Source organism: Topomyia yanbarensis, chromosome 3 (assembly GCF_030247195.1).
Source record: "Topomyia yanbarensis strain Yona2022 chromosome 3, ASM3024719v1, whole genome shotgun sequence".
Classification (NCBI taxonomy): Eukaryota; Metazoa; Arthropoda; class Insecta; order Diptera; family Culicidae; genus Topomyia; species Topomyia yanbarensis.
The window spans coordinates 4,514,057-4,533,243 of record NC_080672.1 but is presented as its reverse complement, the minus strand read 5'-3'; the positions used below and the strand labels follow the sequence as shown (position 1 = coordinate 4,533,243).

Genomic DNA, 19,187 nt, shown 5'->3' with positions numbered 1-19,187 from the left:
ATCATACTGCAGCTTCTACGGCGTCAAAAAGCAAAATGATAAATTTTTATTCTGGATCATGCTTTATACGTGTGTCACAGTTCATTAGACAAAGAAGAAGCCATACTAACAACGCTAGCTCGCTCGGTCCAATCATGGTGCAGATAAATATTGCTTTCACAAAATCCTATATTTTCGTTATTTACGCTAACAGCAAGGAATGTCCAGCTGCGGACACAAAACCAAGCTTTTCACCCCAAAAGAAGCGATGGACAGTGGTACCGTGACAAGGGATGGATTTCGTCCGCAAGGATATTAATCCACCCACCCCTGCCCGCAAATCCGCCAAACTGAAAAGTATTGGGCAATTCGGAAGTTAAAAGAAAAGACGTCTGAGGCCGCTCCACAAGTAGTTGGATAATGGAACAAAATGTGCCTGAGATTGACAGGCTTTCGGTTTTCGAAGTGAGCGTATAGGAGTAATTGTGTTTTCTCTGTCTTCAATCTTGCACAACTTTTTAAAAGACTGCAAGTATCGAGGGAAAAATTTCATCACTGAATCACGTGTATTTTCCAGATAATTCGCTATCACAACCATCCAAATCAGACCAATAGATGCGCTGCTACAGAATAAATAATGTGTCCGTAAAAGTAAAAGATCTTTTAGTTGCTGTGAATCGCGAAGGGTATGTAATTAATTTTGAACGCTGAACCAGCTATCTACCGTAAAGCCCCCTGGGAATTCGTCGGAAATAAGAAAAGAAAAAATGAAAATTTCACCAATTTAAAAAATATGGTCAAAAATTTCTCTGCTTTCTCTAAGCCCGTCAAATATTCACGGCAATTCAATATTATTTAAGTAAACACATACTTATGCCCAATCTTATTTTGATGGCACCACATATGTTTAATCCATCTCAAACATTTCCCTCTCTTTTCCAGATCCTGTAAGTGTAGCCTGCAAACGATAACGATTGATCCGTCACACGACAACGGTCACCATTACACCACCAACATTCAGCACCATCCCCTTCGTCACCCAACTGCACGTTCCAGCACCACCACCACCACCACACACTTTTTCACCGTGTCGCAACATAAGGCTGTTACGGATATACCGCGCTTATCACCGCCGTCGCCACCACCCCCCAAACCGAACAAAGATGTGATAGTGCCACACCCGGCGTCATTCAGCCAGCAAATTGCAAACTACTTTCTCCGCATCCGCCGTCGAACGACGCAAGTTGTCCACCATCAGGATAGCAGTCCTTTCCTTACACCCCATCCCCCTGACGGTTCCGCTACCAATAATAACACCACCTCATCCACGGCAATGGCCGCAACGGATGGCCAAATCATACTGGCGGCATCTCGTTTCGGCGACACGCAACCAGTCTATCTGAAAGATTTCGCCAAAACCGACCTGCCAGCGGTCGGTAAGATCGTCAAAGGCCAGTACTACAATCTTGGTGTACCAACACTCTCGAATCCTTCACTGCAGAGTACCGCTCTGTTCCTGAATGCCGGAAGGAAGTACCAGATTCTAGCGCAACCGGTGAAGATCAAGGAAGGTCGCAAGAGTTCGAATGTTGGCCCCAAAGTCCTCATCCCCGAAACCTATCCCGGGTTCTTTGAACTGCTCAGTGAAGATGGTCGGTCAACGCGATGCATCGAGAGTGTGCTGGAACTATCGAAGCGACGGAATTTCCGTGTTTTGGTGCGCGAAACCTTACGCTGCAACCACAACAGCAAGTCGCTGCATGCGGGCGAAATTCTCACGACGATCTCAGACAACGGCAAGTATCTGCAGTGCAAGACATCAAAGGACGAAATCGTTAGTTTGCCATTAGAAGCCAAAGCCAAATTTTCACCTATTGCTAAAGAGGATAGTATTAGCGGTGTACATTCAGTCAGCAATCTGTTGCAGAAACGAATGCCAGTAACTGTTAGGTAAGTATAGTTTTACTTTATTAGAGGCTCGAGAGACTAATGTTACATTTTTTCACCTTTTAGGTTAGTTCACGGAACGGCACCCAAAGGGATGAAACAACCATTCATACCGGAGCTGCGTTTGCTGGGTTGCGTCGAAGTAGATCGGATATTTGCTCTGCCGCTCCAGAAAGATATGGATTTGATATCAGTTCCACTGAATGCCAAGATTAAGATCCAAAGGGCCAAGAACATGGAACAGTTGGATCATTTTATCGAATATTCTCGTTTCTTGGATAAAGCGCAACGTCTTTTGGTAGATGCGCGCGATAGACTGCAGATAATTGACCTCAAGTTGGGTGAAAAGGACAAAAAGGAAACCACGAAGCAGGCAGGAAATAGGAAGGTAACATCCAGTGTATCCGGTTTGACCGCCAATGGCTATGTACTGAAGAAAAGCAACAGCTGTGATTCGAATCGGTTTTCCCCGCCACTGGGCGGTGGCAGTCAAAACGGATCGATTGCCGATGAATACGACGAAATTGACCAGATCTACGACTACGTTCGTGGCCTAGCACCGTTACCGAAGAACCTCAACAAGTTTGAGGCAATTGTGGAACCTGTTTCAACGCCGGCTTTTGTTCCGGTAGCCACTCACCAGCATAACCTCAAAACAGTCGAAAACATGAAATTTTCCAGCACTAGCATTAACAACAATTACAGTCACTACGATACAGGCAACTATTCGAACATTATTAAACACACCAACAGCAGCAGCATCATGAACGGCAACAGTTTGGAATCGGCGAAGCATAGCTCCGCGGCAGCAGCTGCCAATGCTGCCAACAATAATCACATCATCGTTCATAAAGAGGAACACAAACCGATTCCTCCGCCGATCGAAACCATCCCGGGCAAAAAATTGCCCGAAAAACGACAACGACCGACGCTGCCAAAGTTGTACTTCAAAAACAACCTCGGAGTGCACCAGAAGAGTCCGACGTCCGGTGCGGTCAGTCCGCTGGGCGGTCCAACTTCCGGACATCCGGGACAGTTAACCGTTACCGGAACACCGAAGGAGATTTTAATGGAACCACAAAGTCCGCTGTTTCATATTCGGTGAGTACTTACATATCATATTGAGCATTTTTTTCATCAGATTTTGGATGTTATTCTAAACACACAGACTGACGACTGGAATTGCTTGAAACATTTTTCTTGTGGCCAAATATTCATATTTCATATGGCAAATGCTCTAAAAGTGTTAGTCACTTATTTTTTTAAATCGATTTTTGAAAAGCTATTCATAAAAAATACTTAAGGACATGCAATCATGGACTAAAAACCGTAAGAGTAATATTCCCATATTCGACAAAGTTGTTTGAATTTCATTCCTCCACAGTACTCCTAAACAAAGACATTCATACTGCAAAAGGGTTCTTCAAAAGCTAAAAATAAGAACTAAGTAAAATTTATGCATATCAACGTCATCGTGGCCGAACCATCGGGTACTCCGAATCATGAACAAATATATTTGTGATTTCCGAGTTACACGAGCCCAACCTGCTATTCTCCAGTCTGCTTGACCTCTCGCCGCACGCGCATCTTCCACAATTCCACACAGTCAGGGAGTGCGGGGTCAGACCCGAAATCGCCGACTTCTTTTGGGTTCACTACTGTGCGTAACTTTAGTTTGTCTCTCAGTCCACTGTGAATAGTCTGTTGCATTTCATCAGCCTTTCGATGTTTGTATACTTGGTACAGCTAATGGTTTATGCGTCTGCGCTATTTTGCTTTCTCAACTGTGACGCCGAGTATTGAATGCAGAGTTCTTCTCTCTAACATGCCGAGCACTCGATAATCTGCTTTCTTCAACGCTCACTCATCATGACTGTATAAAACAACGAGGAATATTTGCAATTTGTATAGAGAAAATTTTGAGTGCATATCTAGCCTATCGGACTTTAGCTGACTTCGAAAAATGCCTCTTCCACTGCTCTGCGATCAACATCAATGATTTCAATTTTGTCAGTGAAGCCAAGAAGCTCGTGAGCTCTCGTGATGATTGTTCCGATTCTTTACACATAGGGTCTTCGAATCGCACCTTCGAGTGCTATGATTGTAAGTAGGGGTTTGCCTACTACTCGGGTTCTTGTTAGCCCGGCGGACCCTTATTTTCAGGGCGGCCTAGGTGCCTCTACCGGAATTTCAGATTTTCGTAACAACAAAAAAGGTAAACAAATAAAATAAATTAATAAATTTACCGACTTTTATTCTGCTCTGTTCTGCACACTTCGATAATGCTGCTTACGGACAGGCGGGCAGGTTTCTTCGTACGGCCGGGACAACAACGGCCTGGTCGGTCTGTCGGCTGCTCCGGCAGCGGTCCTTGTCAATTAACCAGGGAGGTGAGCAAGGCTCTTTTGTTGGAACCTCCCTAGCGACGGTGGTGACGTATTACCGAATTCTTTGCTCCCCGCAAAGAATCCCGGAAGACACTGCAGTGTTATTTCCAGAGGGAGCCGCTGTCCACCCTGCTTCGCCCTCCTTGACTATTAGCTGGGAAGGAGAGCAAGGCTCGTTCGGCTTATCCTTCTCAGCGAGAGCGGATTGGTGCGTCTGCGGTTCTTTGCGGTTAGCCGGGGAAGCGAAAACTCCTTGTTGATTAGCTTCCCCCGACGGCGATCCAGCACCAGAAAGTCTATAGGTGCCCAAACCACGGGCCGGCACTTTCCGTCGGATATCTTTCCCTCACACACGCGCACTTCACATTGTTGTAGCGGTCAACTGTCCCGAAACTGCGTATCGAGTACGTCATTTCTTAACCGTGGTCTGTCACTATCTCATTTCTGCCTTCTGCACGACCAAAACAAAAACACACCACCTCGGTGCATAGCTGTCATCCATCTTGCAGCATAACCAGCAACCAATTCAACAGCAAGAGGAGAGCGGTGACCTATCTAAGCCCTATGTTATTTATACAAAAATATGAAACAAAATTTTCTACATCTATCTAGACCAACAGAATCGTTCACAAAAGCTAAAATAAACAAAAAGGTGAACGATCATAAGGAACAGTGATGAGCATTATGTTACATAAACAATACACTCTACTACCTTTTTGTATCTATATTTCCACCCAGTGCTAAATTGTTATTCTGACGGGTTACATGATGCACAATAGTTTAAAAAGTGCACCACCCTGTTTCAACCCATCTAACATCTATAACGAGTCTGATGTCTCTTCAGCTATTTCAACACTTCATTTAATCCATCCAGCGTCATACGAATCCATTTAATCCAGCCATATCTACTCCAGTTTGTTTCATTGAATCTTACCCCGCTTTATAATCTGCAAACAGATGATAAGTTGAATCCTGGTACATATCGAGGATTTGCCCCAAGTACACATCTAGTCCGGCTTAGATATTGCTTCTCGTAACCTGCCTTAATATTCGCCATTAAAGTTAAGTTTGTTGAATTCGAGAGAGTACAGACGGCATTGAGGGTCATTATGGTCCGATAGTTGTCACATTCGAGTTTGCTTCAAGTAGATAGGGCATACGAGAGCATCCAGGGAAGAGATTTCTTCTTTCATCCAGATCATCCTGATGACGCAGTGGATTGCTTCGTACAGCCGATTATTTCCGATTTTTTAGGGACAGGCAGGATTCCCAACGGATCGTTTTTCGCAGTCAATCCATAGCTTGTTTACTCATTTGTCCGTTCGTCCTCTTCAGGCTCACTGCAAGCAGTACCTAAGTGACGATCAACACGGTTTCACGTCTGGGCGTTCGACAACGACCAACCTGCTTTGCCTAACATCCTACAATATAGAGAGTATGGAACGTCGCGCTCAAACCAATGTTATCTATACAGACCTATCTGCCGCTTTAGACAAAGTGAACCATGACATAACATTCGCTAAAATGAAGAGATTTGAAATTAGCGGCGGTCTGTTGCAGTTGTTTCGATCCTATCTTTCAGGTAGAGAAATAGTGGTTGTCATAGGAGATTGTCAGGCACCCACATTTACTTCTACGTCAGGAGTACCCCAGGGAAATCACTTGGGACCGCTGATGTTTCTGCTTTACTTCAACGACGTTCATCTAGTTAGAAGATTTCACGCCTATCCTTCGCAGACGAAGATGTTTCTTCTCAACGACAGTTTGAAAGCTTCGCTGACTGGTGTAACACGAAGCGTGTGTGTGTAAATCCAGAGAAGTGCTCGGTGATATCGTACTCACGGAAAAAAGAACCGGTTTGTTTTAATTACCGTCTACTGGATACTGAAATTGAACGCGTTAGTCAGGTGAATCTTGGAGTCATACTAGACTCGCAACTTACGTTTAAACAGCACATCTCCTACACAGTTAGCAACGCATCTCGAATGCTGGGATGCATCTTCAGGATAGCGAAAAATTTAACGGACATTTATTGTCTCAATACACTGTACTGCTCTTTGTCGCGGTCAATCCTGGAGTACTGCTGCGAAGTTTGGAGCCCAAACTATAACAACGGTGTTGAGAAAATCGAGTCCGTGCAACGACGCTTTTTACGTGTTGCGCTTCGTAGGTTGCCGTGGAGAGATCCCGTCCGTCTGCCAAATTACGAAAGCCGGTGCCAGCTGATTAGTTTGGAACCCCAGCTTGTTCGAAGGAATACAGCAAGGGCTTTGTTCGTTGCTGATACTTTGCGAGGTCATCTGGATTGCCCAGCAATCTTGGAGCAAATCAACATAAATGTCGCACCTCGAACAACGCGTAACAACCTCATGGTCCGATTGCCACTTCGACGCACTAATTAAAGCATGCACGGGGCCATTAATGGCTTACAAAGGATTTTCAACCGAGTCGCATCAGCTTTCGATTTTAATTTGTCTCGCCCAATTCTGCGTCTACGATTTTACAGAACCTTCAACGGACCCGCTAATTTCGGTTGAATCCTTCATTGTTGTTTTTTTTCACTGTATTATTATTTTTATTAAATTTTTTAACGATTTGACTGTTGGCAATAAGTTTAGCATTAAGACATCATTGGGGCTTTGAAATGCCTGTTGGTGTATATATGACAAATACAAATTCATTTTTTTTTTAAATTCTCAAAGGTTCCCCTCTCATATTGTGACAAATTTCAAAGTAACCTCAGATGCCAAATTTCACATGATTTGGACGATTCTAGACCCCGTCCACTTTGCTTGAAATTTTTGAAATTGGTCCTATGGAAAGTATTTGAATGGAGATATCTCTGTTTCTCGAAAAATGTGGGAAAGTGAGGTACTGGGTCATTTTGTCCCCGCAATCCCCTATTTTTAATATTTTTTTTTTTGCTTTCTCGTACATATTTGTCTCTATATCTAATGTAAAAAAATCTCAACGGAACCTTTTTGAACTTTGTCCGAATACGAGAAGTTGGGGTTATAGGGTTTTTTGTCATTCATATTAAAATTTATCATGTTCTCGTATCATTCTTCAATCAATTTTCATAAAATGTAACCTTTTTTATATCAACTATAGAGGTTTTAACCTTTAGGTCATTCGCCTCTTCGGGTTAGAAAAATCTCTTATGAAAAATTTCTAACCCTATGTGCGGGGTCGGGACTCGAACCAAGGTACGCTGCGTACAAGGCAGCTACGCACGTGATTTTTTTTAGGTATATAGTCCACGCCATACTCAAACCACTGCTAAAGAATGTTGATTTTTTCATTCAAAAATGGATTAATTTGCCGGCCGTTGTGCCGAACCATTTCCTTACAGTAGCGTTAGTGATGCACACGATGAGCCGATTGATCAGATTTTTTTAACAGTTCTTTTTATAGTTTATTTTAATAGTTAGATCTTGAATGAAAGGGCTTGCAATCAAATTAGAAAGGGAAATTGCGTTACTTGCTTAAAAAATCGATGTGTGTTTGTTTCAAAACTTGGCATGGTTTGTAGTGATATCATGCTTAACGCCAAGGATGCAAAATGCCTACCTTTTCTACGGCTGTAATTTTTCTGCCTACATTCTCATTTCTCATTCGACGCTGCTGTCGTTCGCTAGTGCAGGACGCCCAGCGCTGTACGGCAGTCTGTAAGCAAAGCAGTAACATGACAAAGAAATACTGCCCCCAGTACAGCCACCAGACGCGAGCGGTACAGCTTCCCTTTCCTTATTTTTCAATTTTTAATATTTTTAATCTATTCAATATTTTCAATCACAAAGGACGGCAATAAATGCGCTTCGTTTACGCCACGACCAACATCATCGCTTTCGTGTGCGGGCCTCTCCCTTTGACTACGCAGAGAAAAGTGTACAAAGCGAGAGAACAAACTTTACTACGCCACACTCTCACCGAGCAGTCGGAGTACAGCAGCAACACAAAAATGTATTCTACAGCTCCACGGGAAAATGTACTCGGTTTAGCTACCGTTCTGGCAAGAGCTGTAGTGATGCGTCGCTGTAGCGGGCTGTACGGCTTGTGCAAATGTAAATATACCGAAAGAAATGTAGTTTACCAGTACCTTTGGCATCCCTGCTTAACGCAAACGCTATTTAAAATAAGGAATGTTTCTAGAACGTCTACAGAAATATTTGGTCGGTTCATCGAATGCATATTTCGTCTTATTTTTTATATTGTAACTGTAATATCTGAAAATTTTTTGAATGAAAAGAAATACATAACCTTGTATCTGTCCAATATCATGCGCATCCAAACTCTTTGAATGTCGCTTTCAAGGATGCAGGCAGGATTTTTGAAGGGATACGATTAAGCAATCCAGACACTTGGCCGTAACAGGAAATCGATGGTAGGCTTCATCCATCGCTGCACAGTTCGTCCATTATCTGCTTGATTTTGATTCACATTTAATTCGAAATGATGCTAATCCTACTATGACAGAAATGAAACTTATTGACGAGTTATCAAATGATTGAATGATGTGTAGGCCACCAAATCGCTATCTTCTGACAATTGCTTTAGGACAGATATACATGCAATCAAACGGGTTTGAAAACTTTTCAATTTATTCTTTTGTTTTCAAGAGAATCTTGCTTCTGTATTCCCGTGATCCCGGGATTTATCGTGAAATTTATTATTTATTTCCCGAATCCCGGGAAGCTGAAAACCATCGGGAAATGGAAACTCTAACGCCCACCCCCTTAAAATGTAACTTGTCGAACGAGGAAAATTCTTAAAAATAAAACAAAAATAGATTCGTTTCCGGAAAGATTCAAAAACATCAAAAAATGCTCATTAAATGTCCTAATACCTCAACTACCCTTATGTTATCCCTAAGCGCATCTTACACTAAAAGTAGTAAATTAAAAAAGAATTTATTATTAAATGGAGATAATATGTGCGATTTAATGATAAAAATGCGAAATAAAGACTAAATGTTAGAAAATTTGATGTTTCTGAATTTACCGGTAACGAATCTTTTTTTATTTAGTTCCTAAGGATTTTCCATGTTCAACAAGGTACAGTTTATTAAAATTGAGTGAAGAATAGTAGAGATATATACACGATATAATAATAAAATTTAAAGTGAATGACAAAAGGCCCTATAACCCCAACTTCACGTATTCGGACAAAGGTCAAAAAGATTCCGTTAGATTTCTGAGAGATTTTCACATTAGAAAAACTGCAAAATATGTATTATTTGCATAACGAGGCAAATTTTTTTTTTTGAAAAATAGGGGATTTAGGGAACAAAATGGTGAGTATTTGTTGGGAAGACAGAACCTACTACGGTAACCACGGCGAGGACAATGGCTGACGGATTCACTTCCGTTCTATGGTTTTTTCTTTAACATTACCACTGAATGTCATATTTATTACAGCAATATTTCTTTTTTTTCGGGTAAAAACACGACATATGAAAAAAGTACGTGTAATTTTGATCAAGGCCAACCTTGATCCGCCACCTTGTTGATGATAAAGTTTACCCAAATTACTCACAATCATCTTGTCTTTGAAAAAGATGAAGCTCACTTTAGTTGCCACCGTAAATCACTAACAGGTCCCAAATGACCCCAGTTATGATATCTTAAACTAGATGCTCCTTAAAATATGATAGGTGTATGGATTCTGATATTCGTGATATCCTGGAACGAACGGAATTAATTCTTTATATGTGACTTGTTCTCTAACGATAAATTTAGTAGAATAGACTTTTTTGGTTGCTGATAGCGCGATTAAAAGATACATGCAAAGATTCGGAGAAGTAGACACCGTTACAAATGCTACATGGAGAAGCAGCATTCCTAACGATGTTCATGTGGTGAGAATGCCTGTGACCAAAATCAAGTAAGACTTTAAGATTTCCGATCAGAACAGCCGAGAATTTAATGATTTCAAAAATTTCATGAGTTTCGTAATTCCTTTGTTCATGATCGTGAAAACTAAGCAAATCATAAAAAAAAACTTTTAAGCAGATATTCACTTGTTCAAAAAATATTTTGGTCTGTTCGTTTCATCAATCGGCATAAAAAACCTGTTTTAATCCACCTAGTGGTGCTATTGTGCCTTTCTCATTTCTCAAAACTATGATTCCATTGATGATTATGTTCAATATAATTGTGGGCATGTCTATTACATTCTTAATGTACCTAGCACGTATCCCACGACTACCACGAAAGTCGACAATGACTCACTTTAAACAAAAAGTATTGTATTCAATTAGTTTAGTCAACATGAGTTCAATGTTATCTTCATGTGATTATGTTTTGAAATGCTGGGGAAATATTAGTAGAGCAAGAGTGGAGGATGCGTCAGAAATCCTTTAAGGGTGGTGGTAAGGTTGGTCCTGTGGAGAGGGGAGATGATGAAAGGGGTGAAGTGAAAGGGTAAGGCGAGGGAGGGGGGGAGGTCGATGTGGTACCAACTGCATATTATACCTTCCATTCGAGACTTGGTTTGAGAAAATCGGTTCAGTCATGACCGAAGAATCGATGTGATTTTGATTGCGGAATATGCCCGAAATCCGGGACTTCCGAAATTGTCGATAGTGGACAATATACTCCAAGAATATTTGATTTATCTAGACCTGCCAATCGATGTAATTTTGTGACCATTCCAACAGATTTTTAGTCTCTGAGGTATTACGTTTGTAACGGTTTATATAGGAAACCAACCAACCACGCAGCGGACAGATCACGATCGGAAGTGCCGTGAGTCCCTGCAAACAGAACCGAAGATTCGACGTGCTAGACAATCCGTCACCATATTGTCGTCAGCATCTTCGTATAAGGATCGGTACCCAGTTCGCTTACGTTCAGTCAAGAACCACGATAATTCACACCCCGGAACGATCGAAGCGTCCTACTAAGGGCGGTCACAGATCCGCAATTACTGTTCTAGTCGGCTACTCGCTATGCTATGCTATCGCCAACCCTGCACCAACAAATAAAACTCGCAAGTAAAATCACGATAATGAGACGTCACATAGATTTAAGGATGTGTTAGGATAAAATAAATTGTACATAGAATTAGAAATTGAGCTTCTTTCAAGATTAACATTGTCCGTACATTTACACCACAATTTGATATCGATCTCCGGACTCGAAAGGAGTCGTCAGCCCTCATCTTCGGGCGTTCTACCTGAAAGAATGTTCAAGGTTTCGCTTGTGAGATTTGTTATGTAAAGAGCGTACCTTTTGGTCTTTCACCTTGGTTGCCAGCAGCTAGGAATGGTCCGTTTTCCCATAGTTCCCAAAGTGAATGAGTCCCGTGGTGAATATGTGTACGCATACCAGCATAAACCACCCACTGAGCAGTCTAGAGGTTACAAATGAGTAAATTAGATCCATGAATAATATTCACAATTTTTGGCAATAATTCACGTGAAATTAATAAAACCCAACTAGTAACTTCAACTATGAACAAGATGATAAAAATGACAATGATTAGGGATATCATCTAAATCTAAATCACTACCAATTAAAATAGAGCTTGGTTAATATACTACAAATCAAGAAACAACCCCGAGGGATATTTAGGAATATTTTCTGAATTTTGTGAAATAGTGCACGAAAAAATATCAAGACTGTTTTCATTTTGTAAATTGATGCACAACAACGAAAACCAAACATTTTCTCTAATAATTTATGATTTTATTAGAAATGTTGAAACAATTGAATAGCTTAAATGTTTTAGCGTGTAGTTAAAAATGGCTGCGTCTCGATTCATGTTTGCTTGGAATTCAGCACCTTGCTATCGACTACAAATAGAAAAAGCTCGAAATCTGTACGAAAAGTTGATCTCGAAACCGTTCCGCATTGTGATCAGAGTTTACAATTTTCGCATTTGTGAACAGAATAAGGCGATATTTCACCTACTTCGACCAGCAATGAAAAAGCAAACATACTATGTAACATTGTTTGCTCTCCAACTTTTCTCGACAAGACAGCATTGGATCTTATCTTTTCGCGGTATAATATGAGATGATATTTTTGCGCCTAATGTGAAACTGCCGAATAATGGTTTCGCAAAAATTCACAAAAATAAGTAGATACAGATCCTTAGAATGAAAATACTGTAATAATGTGGAAAAATAAATTCTATAATGTAATATATTAATGGTTTTTCTTGAACTTAATTTATCACGAGGTTCGAAGCTGTGAAATTATCACGCTTCCATACTGCATTGTCAGCAAATACTCGCAATTGCTTGAAAGGTGAAAAGTTGGGTCCGTGCCTACTAAGGATGAAAAAGCTGTGCGATAAACTGCTTGTCGTGAGAATGAGCGAATATTTTAACCTCTGATTGTGATATATGTCTCCTCTAAGTAGGCCATTTCTGAGAGCGTACGGACCAAGAAATCGAAATTTGCTAAATAATTTTTTATTAGGCAAGCAAATTGCGGATGGAAAAAAATTATCTTAATCATATCTGGACCCGTTAACGGACTGATTAGGACTATTACAAAAACTAATAACCTTGTTTTTGTGCCAAAATGAGATCAACACTCCGAAGCTTCGCCAAATCGTAGTATTTTGGATCACAATGAAGACAATAGAATCACACTAAATGATTGGACATGAATTGAATGGATAAGGTCATCATGAAACTTTCAAAATATCCATTTTCCAGCTCTTAAAATAAAAACGCTTTTAATCCACCTAACAGTGTGATGATGCATTTCTTATAACCCATATCGCATTCTTCGGGTATTATATCGATTGAGAACATTTAGAACTTGATGCTTCGCGATGTTTTTGATAACACATTCTACATGGGATAGTGGCAGGACTCAGAGAATCGCTCAAATTAGCATAGGACAATATCATTGCAAGAAATCTCAAAGGTTAAACTTATTTAATGGAAAAGCGGAAAAATGGCCTATAAAATAGAAATAAAAACGAATTATTGCTAATGATTCGTTAATAACATATATAAATTCTTCAATCAATGCATTGTGTAGGGAAAACTGAAATTTCCTAAAGGGGTTATATATGCTGTGCTGAGTCAAAAAAATTCGAAAAACAAATTTTCGAATAGATTTGAAGTTCATACTCAATAGCGTTTACTCGAGATCCTAACGCGGATGAGAACTAAGCACTGAAATTTCAGCTCTTGATATCTCGCTACCTCTGAAGTGCATGCGTGCATAGTTCAAACTTTACTTCGATATCGACTAATGCCGAATGCCAAAGAACAAATAAAAAACTCTCGAAACCCGTTAGGGAAAATCATTATCATTACTGAAATTTTCTTTTTCACGAAACTTTTCGATATCCTTCCGTCACTTCTATTAAAATTTTTCAAATGCTTTATAATTTACATAATCTTTAGGAACCGTTGTTTAAGAAGCTTTTGTAAATTTATGAATTTTCTCTATCTGCAACATATAAACCCTTAAGTATACCAATTAATTTAGGATACCCTTTTAACATAAACTATCGCACGAATGGGAATAGGTTCGCCGAATTTTGGAAGAAGTCGATAAAATAACCCCTTGAAAACTACCTAAGAATTGGTGTAGTTCAATGCAAATGAAAGAACATATCCTCAGAAAATGGGATGTACCTATTACTGTGAATAATAAATACAGTAAAGACCCGTTTTTATCGTCTCCATGGTGTATTTTAGGCTGACAAAATAGGGACATTAACTAAATCGCGACATTTTTTTCTTCATAATAAACTGAAGCTGTTAAAATATTCTTCCCTTCCCTTGTGTAGTCTAATAACTATTTCTGATTATTTAATATAGTCTTCTAGTGCAAAAATTTAAAAAAAAAATTGATTTTTTTTTATTTTTGCATATTTCCATCTTTAAGATAAGGAAAACGTGGTCAAGAAAGGATTTACTCAAATTCAGTCTCGGTGGGGATTTGGTGAAAATCTAACTTACTGCCCAAATGGCATAACTACGAAGCCGCCATCTTTGAAGTTTTAAAATTATGGCGAATCAGTTTTTCAAAAAATTGTAACAGAGTTCCTGTCTTTAGCGAATTTGTTGAGACTTTCATTTAAAACAACTTTATTGTAGGCATGAATACTACGTATATGGAGTATACCCAGTTATAAAATGATATTTACGAAGTATTCCTTAACTTAGTTTTTTCTAAAATAACTTTCTATTGTGAGCTTCACAAACTTAAACTTTCGATAAAATGTAAATTTTATCGTTTATAAACAATAGAAGAGATTTATCATAAGCAGTGGAATCATAATAATTTAATTTAGAATTAAATAGAAATAGCCTAGAATATGTTAATACCTTGAGCACAAGGATCCTTCATGTCTTCAACAAAGTGGTGTGTAATAACACTCCCAAAAATTTTGCTGAAGACATTAAGTCTGGAACTAAATTTGTTTGAAGAGTAAATTCGCCATAAATACTTCTTGGAGGATATAACGCCAAAATTATTTTATCAAATGATATGCTGTTTAACGTTTGTAAAATCATCGAAGATACTAAATTGGCGGAAAGGAAAATTTACTTTACTTCACATCCTTGCTCTCACTTGAGTACTATGGCTCTAAGTTTCATAACTTTCCCTACCCAGCAATCTCTAGCTAATTGAATGTCGTTAAAACGTAAAAAAAACTATATTGAACAATAAATAGGCGACAAAGGGAAATCCACAAACAACAAGCCATAACTTTTAAAGTATTCGAAATATGTATTTGATGTCTTCAGTAAAGTTATTCGCAAAAGTAAGAGCTGCAAATTTGCTGAAAGTATTATTTCAATAAAATCACTTCCAAGAAAATTCATGAAAATGTCGTACTCTTAGGGGGATTAATCAGTAAAATTACAATACCAACAGAAAGGGCGTATTGTATGCTTTAAATTCTCCGAAGATACTATTGACCTAAAATTATATGTTTTGATGCTAATAATACATTGAATGTTTTGCCTTTCTCATATAAAGAAAGGCTATGCAATCACTCCAAAAATCGAATTTCAAACCGAGGCCCGGAGGGCCGAATGTTATATGCCATTCGATTCAGTTCGTCGAAATCGCAAAATGTCTGTGTGTGTATGTATGTGTGTGTCAAATAATGTCACTCAATTTTCTCAGAGATGGCTGGACCGATTTGCACAAACTCAGTTTCAAATGAACGGTATAACGCTCCCACAAGACGGTATTGAATGTTTTGTTGGTCGGACTTCCAGTTCCGGAGTTACAGGTTGAAGAGTGGGGTCACACAGCAAATTCCCATATAAACTGGTAACCCTATGATATCCGAATAATGTAATACATATTCAAATTCGTTCAACATTACTTGGATTTGCGGGTCTAGATCACTAATGACCAATTAAAGTAGTTTTTGACCGCATTGGTCACCTATGACGGATCTTGATGCCCCCTGGGAATTCGCCAAGTTCCCGACCTATTGTCACACCTATTAGCCAGCAAATTTTTGACTTATGTATACAAACTTGATTTCAAATGAAAGATATAATACTCCCATTGACTGCTATTGAATTTCATTCAATTAACGGTAATTGCCGTCATATAGGAATTTCTCATATAAACCGGTACAATCGTAATATTTCATAGGTTTAAAATCTATTGAAATGAACATCAATTTACTACGATTCGCAGGCCTCGAATACTGATGGCGAATCAAAAATTATTGGAGTGTATTGTCCACTATCGATAATTCCGGAAGTCCCGGGGTTCCGGGCAAATTCCAGATCTAAAGCCACAACCAAATTTCACTAACCTTGTCTCAAATAGAAGGTATAATATGAAGTTCGGTGTAGAACCCTCCATCTACCCCTCCACTTCCTACCTCTCAACCCCCAGCCCTCTCTCACCACCCATCCTCTCAGACCAACCTCCCACATGCATTCCCTTCATCCACCCCTACAATAAGTTAGATGATTCCCGACGCATCCTCCCCCTCCCACTAATTATATCCCTACCCTTCTCCACCAAGAAGTTAACATGAAGACAACATTGAACTCACGCTGATTAAGCTATATAAATATTATATTTTTGTTTGTTTCAAGTGTGTCAGTATCGGCATGTTGCTTATCAGGTTCGTGACAGTCGTGCAGTTATATATGCTCATCAAGTGTAATTAGAATGTAATAGACATTTCAACAGTGTTATATTGAACAAAACTAGCCATTAAATCATGGTTTGGATAAATGAGAAAGGCCCAATTGCACCACTAGGTGGACTGAACCAGGTTTTTGGTCTTATTTTATTCGCAATTAATGTTGCGTTTTTTGATAATGGTCCGATTTCAACAATCTATAGTTCGTTCGAAAAGTATTCGTACAACCTTTCTAAAAATATATAAATTGTTCAGTTACGTTGTCAATTTCGGCACAAAATTTCATAAAAATTGCAAAAAGCGCGATTTTTGCACCTTTAGACATTTATATCTTGGAAACTAAACATCAGAATCAAAAACCATTTAATAGCGTTCTATCTGGGTGATAGGTCTTTGATTTAAAATTTGTTTGGATAAGATCGTTTCTGCCATTGCTGAGAAACACGAATGAGAGAATCGTCGAACTGAGTCGATTGGTATATAAGACACGGCCCTCCGGGCCTCGGAAGGTATCTAGAAAGTTTGAGCGAATTCTATACATTTCTTTTCTAAGAAATGTAGAAAACAAGTATCATAGTCAAAAACAATCTTGAACCGAAGGTTTATGATAGTTTTCAATAGTGTCGTCTACCGCCAAAAGCTACTACTACAAATCTTTATCGATTGCTGCAGAACTTGTAGAGTATCTTTATACATAGGAGAGGAGATGATTTCCAAAACAGTTTGAAGGGAATCGTACCTAAAAAAGTTTTAGCGGATTTAGGTTGAGAATGTTGGTTTATCTGTACGTGTTGCTAGCTATGATGGCTGTATTTTTCTTAGCTATCTCAGCAGGAGGCTTACTGTAGTGAACAGTTTGTTGAAATTGATCAATGCATTTTGATTTTTAAAAAAACCAGCATCTTTCTAGAAAATGACGAACTATGTGAGCAGTTAGTTGATATATCTACAATAATTTGTAGCAACAAACTAAGTGACGAACTCTCCGTTAGACATCTTTATTGGCGCAAAAATCTGCCAATGATTACACTTTATCTGTTAACATCACCAACTGCTCAATCTCGCTAAAGGTTGGATGGGTAGGAAATCTTTCGAAATCAATCACTTCTGTGTTAATTAGGCATCAGAAATTACCATAGAAATTCGTAGCTGGCTATTTTTCTGGGTTAACCAAATATTTGAACAACGTGAATAAACCCCACCAGCTTGTTCCTGGAGTAGCATTTCATTTCGAACTAGAATTGGTCTCCTCATTAAAAGGAATTTAGTTACAACGAATAGCACACATTTCAACGCGTTAGTTTTTATACGATCAATTTAGATATAACTATTAACAGCTGAAATGTAAACATCCTCGCATTATAAAAATTTTCTTCTTAATGTTTTTATTTTTCTTCTGAATTGATTGAAAAGATAGCATAGTCAGTTAGTTATTGATTTATTGTCGGGTCGACTTCACTTTTTCGTAGATTATCAGTTAGAGCATCACAGCACAGCCAAACTGGCCAAACCCAGCACAGAAATTACTAATTTACGCATCAAGAGAAAACCAAACGTGTATGATCTAACTCTATTTTAATCAATAAATTTCAATTTGGTGTCAGAAATTGTTACTGCGATGGATTTATAATGTCTTCCCAACCAACAATCACAAAATATTATTTTTCGGTGCTTCTGGTAGCACATTCCTCGGCTAGCTTTGGTCTTCGTTTTTTTGTATCCAAGCTTGTGTAAATATCATCTGATGAAACGATCCGTACACTCAGGCAAAAGATATAGCAAATTTCATAGGAATAACATATAATTTTTAGCCACAAGTAGCACTTATGTAAATCATAAGATTATCTTATGAAACGGCATTTATTTTGTTAAATCGGTTTGCTATGATTTCATGTTCCATAAGGTATCTTTGAATTATCACAAGACAATATTATACATTTCTCTCATGTTTATGATAATCATAGGATGCTCGTATGAAATTCGTACGACTGGCATATGCAATAATTTATAAAATGTTAAGGTAATCATAAAAATCGTATGTTTCTCATATTAATTTTATGAAAACATAGTTTTGTTACTTTTCTATTCATCGTAAGACAAATCTTATGAATTTCGCTATGCGTTTTGCCTTAGTATAGTTTGATCATTACAGTATCCTCCCAAATTGCATATCGAAACAGGTCAATAAGTTAAAACCCCAAAATTGTTTCAGAATGCCAAGGTCTTGCCTTGTTGGCGTAGTATTCTCGCAAATTAAAACACGAATAAATGGCAAAAGTCCAGTTGAGTTTTACAACCAAATAGATTAATGATACTTAAACGATGCCTTGCACATTTCAATAACCGAAGTATAAAAACTAATCATGCTTCTCCCCCTCTTCCATTCCACAGCTACAAAAGCCTCAGTTCGCTGCAGCTGGCCCAGGATTCCCATCCGCCGACACCGATCTCACCCTCACCCAAGGGCACCCAGGAAAAGAACCATATGCTCTCGAAGTCAGCCAGTACCGGTCGCGAAGGAACCCTGGATTCGTCCCGCAGTGGCGGACGTACCTCCGGCGACTCCAAGCTACCGGAGAAGAAAACCCGCCGGCTGAGTCGACCCCGGAGCCTCTCGAATCTGGTATGGGACTTGCGCCCTCATAAATCGGAAAAGTCCAAGAAGAAGCTCTACCTGCATCAGTTCGATCGGCAGCAGGGAACTCTGTATCTGTGAGGCTAGCAGAGTCGAACTTGGGAATTGATGTGTAAAGAAAAGGTACTTTTTTTCGAAATTGC

At 39.2% G+C, this 19,187-nt stretch overlaps 1 protein-coding gene across 1 annotated transcript in view; it reads left to right on the top strand.

The window, feature by feature from the left end:
* LOC131691758 (uncharacterized) overlaps positions 1 to 19,187 on the top strand; it is a 403,765-nt gene that overhangs the window by 383,088 nt on the left and 1,490 nt on the right. The window contains exons 6-8 of the mRNA XM_058978386.1: positions 922 to 1,929; positions 1,993 to 3,027; positions 18,801 to 19,167. Coding sequence (XP_058834369.1) covers positions 1,313 to 1,929; positions 1,993 to 3,027; positions 18,801 to 19,125 — 1,977 coding nt within the window. The 5' untranslated portion in view covers positions 922 to 1,312 and the 3' untranslated portion in view covers positions 19,126 to 19,167. The remainder of the gene's footprint in view (positions 1 to 921; positions 1,930 to 1,992; positions 3,028 to 18,800; positions 19,168 to 19,187) is intronic.